At 35.5% G+C, this 12,567-nt stretch overlaps 1 protein-coding gene across 6 annotated transcripts in view; it reads right to left on the bottom strand.

Annotated features, from left to right (window-relative positions):
* LOC129280800 (myelin transcription factor 1-like) overlaps window positions 1-12,567 on the bottom strand; it is a 37,931-nt gene that overhangs the window by 23,698 nt on the left and 1,666 nt on the right. For all 6 annotated transcript variants that reach the window (XM_064111810.1, XM_054916805.2, XM_064111811.1 and 3 more), the window contains exons 2-4: window positions 11,749-11,845; window positions 10,871-10,911; window positions 2,584-2,611 (exon numbers count right to left, since the gene is read on the bottom strand). In XM_064111810.1, coding sequence (XP_063967880.1) covers window positions 2,584-2,611; window positions 10,871-10,911; window positions 11,749-11,845 — 166 coding nt within the window. The remainder of the gene's footprint in view (window positions 1-2,583; window positions 2,612-10,870; window positions 10,912-11,748; window positions 11,846-12,567) is intronic.

Genomic DNA, 12,567 nt, shown 5'->3' with positions numbered 1-12,567 from the left:
TTTTAATTGTCTTGTCCTACATCATCTTTCAATAACATTCATAACTCATCAACAAATTTATATTTTGTGATGAAACTAATGGACAATATCTAACCAACTAACAAACTGCTCACTGATTAAAACATGCAATCACGATCCCTCATTTCCTGATTGAATTTCCGTTTCAAATATGACATGTACAAGGAAAATAAAGGGATGAAGAAGATTATAGAGAGAGAAAGGGAGAGGTAGATTTCATTGGATAAGATTAATCTGCTGCAAAGCACACAAGATAAAAAATACAAAATGGTAGGAACGTGATAATGAAAGATGACGTTAAAAAAGATCTCTGAATAAAAAAGTAGATCGGAATATTTTAGAGCACTTTCCCAGATTTATTACCCCACTGCAATCCAGCCTGATGCAATCTGATAATTCATAAAGTTTGATGAAAAAAAGAAATGAAATATCCATGACAACAGAGGATCTATGAACTTGAGATATTGTCTTTTGTAAGATGAGATAGCCACATCTCAGGCGATAAATGTCATGACCTAGATATGACCTTCAAAGGCAAACAGACCTTTCATACTGGAAGAACAATGGGAAAAGCAGCGAAAAGGTTGCACTTATAAAATGGATGAAAGATGGAGGGGCCTTTCAGACAAGTAATTTCAGCATTATTTTCAAGATATCTATGTGAGATTTTTGTTGACCAGTGTCTTTTATAATAAAAGATAGCCACATCTGAGGCAATTAAAAGCCAAGGCCTAGAAATTACCCTGAAGCAGACCTTTTAGATGGGAAGAACAATGCGAAAGTAGTGAAGATATTGCAGTGATAGCTAGAGGACGATATGGCGGGGGCTTTCAGACAAGTAATTTCAGCACTATTTTCACGATGCAGAGTTTTCATTGTGTCACAGGAAAATGGGTTAAATTCCACTATGTTTGCTTAATTGTGGCAGGCCTAAATTGACCTGGGCAGAAATTGGGTGATTTAAATTGGAATGGCGGGTACACGTAGCAGGTGTTTTCTCATAATCAAATCCAAATCTTGAATTATTACAAAAGTTCTCCACCTGTTAAGCAAAATGTATGCATTGAAATGGTTCATCATTCCTAATAATAACTCTACTCTAAGTGGAACAATGTGAAATGGAACATATTCTAACTACTTTCCCCTCAAAAATATACAATTCAGTTCATTTTTGTTAGCTTTGTGAGCTCTGCATATAGTTTGGTAACTGATTTTTGAGTCTTCAAAAGTACAATATAGAAAAGAACATTTTCATCTGGTTTTTTAGATTGAATAGGGTCCTTTAAATTTTTCCCTGTTCATGTTTATCATAATTAATGATAAGGGGTCCAAATAGGGACAATGTAAACATTCCTTATGTGTTTCAGTCATGAATACAAAACTAACTAGTATGAAGGAGGAGCCTTCAGATTGATCATCATCAAAAGCTATATAGGCCTATACATTAAAACTATTATAATGTGCATTTTGGTGATTAGTGCATTGAAACCGAGTGCATGGACAAGTTCGCACTTTAATAGGATGATAATTAAAGTGTGTAAGGTACAATACATGAATATGGTTTGTGTGAATTATAGTGCACTGATTTGAAAGATGACAGATTGTAAATAAGATACATATAAATGAGAGAAAGGGCACAAACACAGACAAAATCAAGGGAGAAGAGAATTAAGAGATGGAAGGGGGTGGGGCAGATCAAAAAGAGTGCGAGAGAGGCAGAGAGAAAAAACAAAGATGGACAGAACAAGATGACGCAAATCAGGGAGGAAAAGGGGTAAAAAAATAAAAATATTGCGAATACACATAAACGCAGAAGCATGGAGTTGCTAAAAGTGGAATCTGTTTTTTTAAGTCTTATTGAATTTGACCTGTAATATCTTGTCCACTATATATATGTACATCTATCACAAATGCAGAGGTGTATTCCATTCAATTAATGATTTTCAAATGAACAAAACAGAGCAGAGTAATAGTTATTTTATTAAATGAAAATCTAAGAGGATAAAGCTATAAAGCCACAATTATATCTTCCAGTTCAGAACTACTTCAATAATTATTTGTGTGTGTATGAAGAAGAAGAAAAGATAGGACAAATCAATGGTGCTAGAGATGCATTTGCAAATGATTGTTAATTTCAACTGCATTTGATAGGTATCACTGGCAAATTTGCATTTGATAATTTGAATAGCAATTTTCTTACAAACTTGTCACTAAGTGCAAACCAGCAATCAACTTTAATAGATTGCAGGGTTTATACTTGATTTTAAGATCTATGCAGGATTCCTTTGTAAATGATTGTATGCTGTGCTCTTTAAGTCATATCATTATGGATACAAATAATACAGCATTAGACACTGCATGCAAGCTATATGAAATTCAAAACCCAGCAAATCCCATGACTTTTATATACAAATCTATAGTGCAACTTATGGTGCTCTAAAATATACAGGCAAATATAATACTACATGTACATGCATATGAGTGGCATTATTCATCATATTCATGCACAAAGACATTTACACAAATTAAACACAGAGTATGCACTAAAATGTCAAAACTGCTTACTTTAGAACATGTTCATGTAATTGTAGTACTGCAAAAGAAATGAATAAAATGGTGATTACTTGCAGATCGAAAAAAAAATAAATACGAGTTAAATGGCAATAACTCACATGATGTAAATTAGTAAATTATAAGTTTATTTCATTGTATTAAGAATAGATCCAGATGCATGTACATTGTAAAAAGAAACGAGACAAAATAATATTTTACATTAACACCCAGGACCAAAATCCAATTGAAACCAGTTGGATTTCTAACTGGTTTCAATTGGTTTCAATTGGTTTTAACTGGTTTCAATTGGTTTCAATTGGTTTTAACTGGAATTTTAACAATTTCCAGTTGAAACCAATTGAAACCAGTTGGGCAACTGGAAATCCTAACTGGAACCAGTTGGGTAACTGGAAATGACTTCCAATTGGAAATGATTTCTAACTGGAACCAGTTGAGTAACTGGAAATCCCAACTGGAACCAGTTGGGCAACTGGAAATCCTAACTGGAACCAGTTGGGCAACTGGAAATCCTAACTGGAACCAGTTGGGTAACTGGAAATGACTTCCAACTGAAAATGATTTCTAACTGGAACCAGTTGGGTAACTGGAAATCCTAACTGGAACCAGTTGGGTAACTGGAAATGACTTCCAATTGGAAATGATTTCTAACTGGAACCAGTTGAGTAACTGGAAATCCCAACTGGAACCAGTTGGGCAACTGGAAATCCTAACTGGAACCAGTTGGGTAACTGGAAATGACTTCCAACTGGAAATGATTTCTAACTGGAACCAGTTGGGTAACTGGAAATCCTAACTTGAACCATGCAGTTGTGTAACTGGAAATCCTAACTGGTACCAATTGGGTAACTGGAGATGACTTCTAACTGGAAAGATGGGTAACTGGAAATGAATTCTAACTGGAACCAGTTGGGTAACTGGAAATGATTTCCAATTGGTTTCCAATTGGAAATTTTCCAATTACCCAACTGGATCCAATTGAAACCAGTTAATTTGCATATTATCTGCCAGTGTGCACAGATTAATGTTTTATGAGATTCATCATCATTAACAATGTATCTATTTAATTCTTTTCAAATTCAAGTGCCACACTTTTTAAAGATAAGTATTTAGAATACTTAGCAGTGAAAACCATGTTCATAAATGTTATAGATTATAATTAAAACAGATTAAAGGATAATTAGTACACCACTAACTGTTACCAAATTACATCAAATAAAAATACATATATTTGAAGATCTTCCATACAATATATACATATGAAAGTCTGTATTTTATCAATGCCCTTTACATTGGTATTAATAGACATATAATACTGCTTCTGTGTTGGCATATGAGCAATAGTTAGTGCAAATGCTAATTAATTTGTAACTAATTAAGTTCATTCCAATTAGTTCCAATTGGATCCAGTTGGAAACCAATTGGTTTCAACTGGTTCCAGTTGAAACCAGTTGCCTCCAATTGGTTTCAACTGGAACCAATTGAAACCAGTTGCCTCCAATTGGATTCAATTGGTTTTAATAGGGAAATTGGAACAACTGGAACCAATTGACACCAATTGCCAACTGGTTCCAGTTGCCCAATTGGTTTTAACTGGAACCAATTGGCAACTGGTTTTCAATTGGAACCAATTGGTTTTAACTGGAACCAATTGGCAACTGGTTTTCAATTGGAACCAGTTGTTCCAATTTCCCTATTGAAACCAGTTGGCCAACTGGTTTCAATTGGTTTTGCCCTAATTGGTTTTAACTGGATTTTGGTCCTGGGCAGATGTTGTGGAAAAGAGAGTCATCGAATAATTCATAAGCACCAGGGATGGATATATTTGATTAATTTGAGCAATTTCGGGATATGAAATCAGATGCAATTCCCTAAAAAGCATGTCTACGGTACATCATAAATCAAATGAGATTTACGATACTCAATCTGAAAGACCGCAACCTGTAAAATGATGCTTTGGGGCACAGATGCAACTCTCATCTCATTTTTCACAATCCCAATATGCCAGAATTATACCATTTGGCCTAACACTCGGTCTGTGGGGCACGTTAAAAAATATTAAACAGGTATCAAAATATACCAGCTCCCTCTTCTTCTGAGCCCCCCCCCCCTTATATATTTACTCACCTTATTCTGTATTTTTCACTTCATTTTCAACCCTGAATGCAGTTATCTTAGTCTTTTTTGTGTAAAACCCAGTAGCACATTTACAGGAGGGTTTTTTCAACTAAAAGGTGTTTTTGGAGCCTAAGGGGGCTACATAGCCTTAAACCCCCACCCCTTGTATTTTAAAATGGCTCATTTATAACAACTGAATCTCATGAACAATTAATTGTCAAACATCATCTTAAAAATGATACTTCATACTTCAAATTATCTTCATTTATACATTATCAAAAGCAATGTATCAGCAAATGAAACATTCTTATTCCTTGCAGGTGAAAATATTCATAATTTGAAAGCCAGGTCTGAATACAATATCAGACGGATGAAAAAGCCTGAAGATCGTGTTTCAACGTGTAATAAGAAAACAGGATTACTGCGATTGTGCCTGCACTAATTATCTTAAATTCTCATCGTTCTCTTTGATTCGATGAACAGAATCATCTTTCCAACCATCTTTCCAGGTGGATGAAGCCTGGGGATTGTTTCATGAAGAAATAGATCAGTAATTTTCATTGACAGCTGTTATAAGCTACTGAAATGCTTGCATCTGATTGGCTGAGAACAAATGTATCAGTGAAAATCACTGGCAAGATGCTCAATGATATAAGCCCCACCCCTGAATTACATTGGTAATTTCCTGATTGTGATCAGAATATTTCTCAAGGTAGCAAGGTACATGTAAGATCTTGATAAAATTGCTCTTGAAAGTAGTTAAAATCATATCTAGGTTAATATTGTATTGCTGGGATCCTACGGTGAAAATGTTTTAGAAGGTCTGTTGCACAACAGTATGCTGGAATGTATATATAGCTGTGGTATGAATAAAAAAAATTAATACTATTTCAAAACATAGTTAAGACTGGACAAAAATTCATTCCTTGAGTTGAAATGCTGTGACAACGTTAGAGGGGCAATAACATCAATGTTGCACTAGGATCCATTGAATAGCTGTCGTTTGTGAAACTGTCATAAATATCTTTATAGAGATTGAATAAAATAATATTTCAGATACATATTTCAGATGGGACAAGAATTCATTCCCTAAAATAATGAGGCACATTTGGTAGCTAAACTGCAGTCTAGTTACTGTGAAACACAACGAGAGGCATGTATATATGTCTGACAGATCTAACGGACAGGAGCAACATAAAACAAACAAACAACTATTACCTCAAACCTGGGCATTTATCATTAAATTTCTAACATGTTTTATTCGTCGTAATCCCCCTGGATTGGAAAGCATTTTAAAATCCCACAGAAATATAAAATACATGCATTGATATACTTAATGTATTAACAGATGATGGATTTGAAATTGGGGACTAGAAACTACAGCAGAGCTCTTAAGTGAATATTCTCTACTGCAATGGGTAGCAGACCTTCTTAGCATGATGTATCTTTGGAGAGGACTGGGGGAGCGTTTCATCAGCATTTACATCTGAAAAGTTGTCAGATTTGACAACTTTCCTTGATTTTGATTGGCTGGGAAGCACTGTTACTATGGTAACTGTCCGATAAAACAGGAATAATGCTCCATTGAGGCTTTTCAATCCTCTAGTTGCTTAACAAGGCTTCCTTTGCATTCAAGTAAAATGACAACCGTCAATAGGTGGTTTCAGACCGCCTCGAAGTTCGTCAATTCCAGGTATTCTCTGATCGGGAAATTTACCCCGATCAGAAAATACCAGGTATTTTGGTAATGTGAAAGCAAACTACGCGTAATTTCCCCGAAAGAAAATACCCGCTAAATAGTAGATACTTGGCGAAATTACGAGGACTTTCGCGGGGATTTTTCCAAGGTCGCAGGTATTTTGGCAATGTGAAAGCAATTTACGGGAACTTTTAGCCCAGCGTGTCGTTGGGCGTGGGCGCTGTGGGAAGCTGCTGGGCTAGTGGTTTTGAATCTCGCGCCTTGCCTGCTTATACAGACCATACTGCGCATGCTCCTAACTTCAGGAATTTATCCCGAAGGGTATGTTTCGGGGCGGTGTGAATGCAGGAATAATTAATGGGTATTTTTTAGCCTAACAATGTTCTCGTAATTTAACGGGGATTCTTGTGATCGAGGCGGTTTGAAACCACCTATTGACCACTACGCATTAAAACACAAAAAGCAAGCTATAAATCAAAATCAAAAGCCTCTACAGGAAGGAAGATGTCACACTCCAAGGTAACTTTCAAAAATCCAGCTAATGAGCTTTTATGATTTCCTGGAGCAGTATCTTTACAAATTTTAGAGGACAACTGAAGGTATAATAATCACAGAGAATCACTTTCTATTCCATTTTTTTTAGGTTAAGTTTGTAATGTGTACATGTATTTCATAAGTTACAGACCTTCATTTTTGAGGAGCGCGATCGCGCCGGCGCTCCTACCGCGCTCCTTGAAAAAAAAAAATTCACATTTCACATCTTTAAATCCATGAAATGGCCTTCTTTTTTCCATAATTCCTTGAAATTACTTTGATTTAGTTGAAAACTATCAGAAAAATGAAGAATATTCATCTCTTTCCCGACTCTGATTTTAATTTAAACTCGGTAAATATTGCAGTCCCATGTAGTCCCATATGTAGATTTTCATGGCAACACCATGGAAGTCTACATGTGGGACTACAATATTTACCGAGGTAAGTTCAAATCAGAGTCGGGAAAGGGGTGAATATTTTTCATTTTTCTGATTGTTTTCAACTTCATCAAAGTAATTTCAAGGAATTATGGAAAAAGGAAGGCCATTTCATGGATTTAAAGATGTAAAATGTGAAATTTTAGCAATTTTATTTTTTCCACTTTTTTTCCATTTTTTTTTTTTTAGCAGTAGCGCATACGACATCTTGTAAACGTATTGACGTGACCCAGGCCTAGTTTCACCACAGATTAATTAATAGCTAACACAGCTATTGCATATAATATACAATGTTAAGAAAAATCTAAAATTTATCATACATGTATTGTAATGAATTGATTTGAGCTCCTCACGGAGAGCGATTCTGAAGAGCTCAATTGAGCTCCTCAAAAAAATAAGGAGAGCGATTTATTGAGCTCCACGAAATTATAAACGTGAAGGACAGAAGTTATGTGCCCAGTCCTCCAAAATTAATGACACATGGAATATGAAATTTCAAGATCTTCTTGCCCTTTACAAATAGATGAAAATACACATTTTTTGCAAAACATTTATGTAACCAGATGATATCTTGTCTAAGCTTCATGTTTAATATCCCCTCATTCCCCATCTCTTTAATATATTTCCAGTGCCATTTAAGAAAGTGTTTCTTGTCTCACATTTAATCTCCTAGTAAAAGTACCCTTTTATGATATCACATTCACAATAGATTTTTCATCTCCCCAAAAACCGGATATTCTGATATTTCTTTTTTTTTCTACCAGAACGGGGATTTTCCCTGATTTTTCTTATTTTCTTTTATCTCTTTTATGCAACTTGGCAACAAAAATCTTTTGAAATGTCTATACTACCACTAATGCAATCCCATGGATAAAACATCAAGGATATTTATTATCATACAAATCCATAGATCTCTTAAGCACAACTAAAAGGTCCTTTACCTGTATGACAATTACATGATGGTCTAACCAACATTCTATCAATCTATCTTTCTCCCTTTTCCTCTATTCCTCCCACCATCCCTTCCTCTTCTCCTTTGATACCTAAAACCATACCATTTGTGCTGTATGTCATCTTCTTCCTCCTCCCTTTCAATCCCTCCTTCATTTTCTCCACTTCTCCCACTATCCCTCCCTCTTCTCCCTTCGAAACCATCTGGGCTCACACTGTAATTGTATTCTTTTCTTCTTCATCCCTCCCCCTCTTCGATCCATCAATCCTTCCTTGATTTCCTTCAATGCTCTCACCATCCCTTGCTCCTTTCTTCATCCCTCCCCTCCCTTCGATATCTGAGCCCATACCATCTGTGCTCATACTGTAATTGTATTTCTTCCGACCTTGACTTTCTAATTATTGAAGCTTGCGAACACTTCGATGGATACACGACGACGACGCTTAGCCGGAACCATGGAGAAGGAAAACAAATTGCTTATTTTTGTAAGAAAGGCAACTCTTTTACATGCTCAATGGCATTCAGGTGCATATACTTTAAATCATAAAAGTGACCTTTAACTTGTCTGCCCTATAAAGAGGAGAAATACCTGGAAATTAATCATCTGACCTTTTTAAAAAGAGTACACTCCACTATCTACTACATAAATATATATTGTTTTCCTTCTTTCACATTTCCTAAAACTGAAAAAACAAAAACAAGTAAGCAATTTTTATCATACATGCTCGCAAGTACTCAATATTCGTAAAACAATATACTACATCAACATGGATACTTATTTCTTTCTTCACATGTACTCTACTTTATCATTGTACATGTAAATTTTAATATAGAAATTTGCAAGCCTTTGAGAATATACAGTGGGGGAATTATTCATTCAAGTACGTGCACATTCCTCAAAATTAAAAAAAGAAAACTAATCCTTTCAAATATTTCATCTGTAAATGGTGCATTGCACTGCACATAATGGGTATAAGCTAGTAATAAAGGAATTCACGCACACTCCACATACTTGCACTATACAGATATAAACGATGGGTAATACTTTATGACAACTTGCTATCCCTTCAGCTGTATTCTAAATGGTCGTTAATGGGCATATAAAGGCCATTTCATTGCAGGTGGCGAGATGCATTGTGCGTAAGTTTGATGTCATTACCATCACAATCTTCTTCCTTCTCTTCCCCTAAATAGCTCCTCTGGACGTCATTTGGCTTTCCAGGGCATTTCTTCTTTCATTTCTCTTTAGAAGTACACTTTCTGATGTAGTCATTATCGCAATTTCATAACTCTTCTTATTGGATTGTGCCCATTTTCAGCAAAATGCTAAATGTGCATGTATCTAGAGACCTTTCTTATCTGCCTAATGCTGTTTATCCATTTGCATTTTCCTCGTCTGTCATACAATGTACATCACTAAAAGAACAATTTAATACTTCTATCTCATGTATTCCCTCTATATAATTCTGATTATTGTTCAATAATCATATATTCCTCACAATCACTCTTTTAAAAGGAATTTATTTTTTATTCTGATCCCCTCCCATCCTTGGCTGTCTTTTCTTTCTCACTGTATCCCTATTTAATGTATTTCACTCTCTCACTGTCTCTGTCAATGTAGCTCTCTATCTTACTCTTTCTTTCTTTGAAAATTCCTATGTATTACAAATTCAATGGCCCGAATTCACAAAGGTGGTTTTGAAAACCCACGGTTGAATCCATGGTTTATGCAGATTTCCTGCATAAACTACGCTTATTTTACCGCGTATATTAATAAAAATCCAATGCTGATGCGCGCTTTTGTCACAATGCGCCAAATTGACGCCTGTTGTCGTGGTTATCCATGCTGTTTAATTCATGAGTCCACCGTTTTGAATTAATGAGTCCACTCTTCAAACAGTGGACTCATGAATAAAATAGCGTATCTAACCATGGTACAGGCGTCAATTTGGCGCACTGTGACGAAAGCATGCATCCGCATTGGACATTTTTTTTTACACGCGCCAGATACGCGTTAAATTAAGCATAATTTATATAGTAAATCTCCATAAACCATGGACTCAACCGTGGGTTTTCAAAACCACCTTTGTGAATTCGGGCCATTCTGTCTCTTTTCCTGTTTTTCCTTTTATCTGTGTCAGTTTTCTCCTTCTCTTTTTCTCTAGATAGATATCAATTTAAATGAATTGACCTTCCATCCAGCTATACAAACCTGTGCATCATTTGCTTTTTTTTTCAACTAAGTTTTAGACTTCTAAAACAAAAGAATATTGAAAATCAATGATGTGGGCAGATATTTTAAAAACATCTGCCCCTAAACCAAAGAAAGAACTGAACGCTTCTTGTAAAAAGCACATTTATCATTTTGAAGAATTATTAATAAAGTTAAGATTGTTATATATTTTTTCAACCATAAAGTAAATCACCATAATGTTACAATAAACATATACATGTACTTCGTACTTGCTCAAAGAACATTCTTAAAGATGTTAACAAATTTACTCTAAACAACTGAAAATGAAATGAAAACGTGAAACTTACACTGGTGAGGAATTTTCTCTTTGTGAGGGCATCCAGATAAGCTGTGAATGGAATCAAAGTTTTAAAATATCATTAAGAACAGCTGTTGACACGATAGGAAAGACTATGTACACAATTATGACATCACAATCTCACCATGACAAATAACCACTGCTATCTGCTTGTTTCATTTTATGTCTGTAGTGACTGATGTAGTATCTGACAGAATAGTTACAATATTTACTAGTGATTACATTTAATTTTCATTTTTATTGGAAATTTTACTACAGCCACCATTTAACCATTCAATTGTACCTTTCCATTTTAACACCAGTTCATTATTATCATCACTAATTTCATCAGGATTGATACTATCATAGTCATAAAAATCACCACATTGCCATCATCATGACCAAAATTTGTTGTCAAAGTCATCATCGTCATCATCATCATCATCATCATCATGGGGCTGGGGGCGATTTAGCAAAAGAGCACTGGAATCTAAAAAACACGAGCCCTGGAAATTCCCATTCAGTGGAATGTTAAAGTTTATAAAATATTAAAGATTAAGGTAGTAAGTTGTGAAAGTAAACCCTGTAAATAATTTTTTTTTTGCTTAACCATCATCATCATCGTCATCATCATCATCATCAACATCATCATCACCCATCAATACCATTGCGACCAACATCACCGCCATAAGCATTACATCACTATCATCATCATTTCTACCAGAAGCAACACCAACATCATCACCAACAGCACTGGCTACTTCATCATCATCATCACCCATCAATACCATTGCGACCAACATCACCGCCATAACCATAACATCACTATCATCATCTTTTCTACCAGAGGCAACACCACCATCATCACCACCAACACTAGCTACTTACCTCCTGTGATGACTGTACAACCCAGTAACGTGCCCTGTTCCATCACATCCTGGTGTGGGACACTTGCTACACTCAACCGAGTTCAGCCCAGGAGGTGCTAAAAAAATAAAAACAGAAGCCTTTTTCTATAAAAAAGTTAATTTTGTCCAAAACAGAGAACTGATAGGCTTGTATATAACGCTCTTTTATTTGTACAATGTATGCATACAGCACACCCAAATACCTATGACTTGCAAATTATTCATAGGCTAAGCCCCAAATTGAAATTTCAAACCACATTTCAATATATGCTCTTCTACTTCCTTCAGGGTTCTTTGATCATGAAGCCCCTTACTGGTTGCTCTACGAACTTGAACTACATGTATTCTTTTATTGCAAGACGTAAACTGCCAGCACATATTCACAATGCCAATTTCGAAAATCACCTCAAGACCTTGTTCAAAACCTATATTTTAGATTGAATTGACATGCATTTAAATGTATGTATACATGTACAGTATCTTCAACTGATACCAGCAGAGGCATTTCATGGAGGCACTCATCTCTTGATCTCTATTGCATTTGCAACAAATTTTAAAGGAAACATTCTTTCATAATTTGTGGTAGTTTTCCAGACATTCTTGATGATATTTTCAGTCTCATCAGCACCTTTTAATAGGCAGCTCGATAGAGATATTAGGGCATTTTAGCATTTACTTTGCAGACGCTTTCTATAACGCAGAGGATCTTTTGTCAAAAGCCCTTCATAACATAGCAGCATTTGTTGAAAATCAAAACAGTGTTGCCCTGAACTCTGGACAAACGACATATCTGCAATTT

This window comes from Lytechinus pictus, chromosome 17 (assembly GCF_037042905.1).
Source record: "Lytechinus pictus isolate F3 Inbred chromosome 17, Lp3.0, whole genome shotgun sequence".
In the NCBI taxonomy this organism is placed as follows: Eukaryota; Metazoa; Echinodermata; class Echinoidea; order Temnopleuroida; family Toxopneustidae; genus Lytechinus; species Lytechinus pictus.
This window is presented reverse-complemented; position numbering and strand designations above follow the sequence as displayed.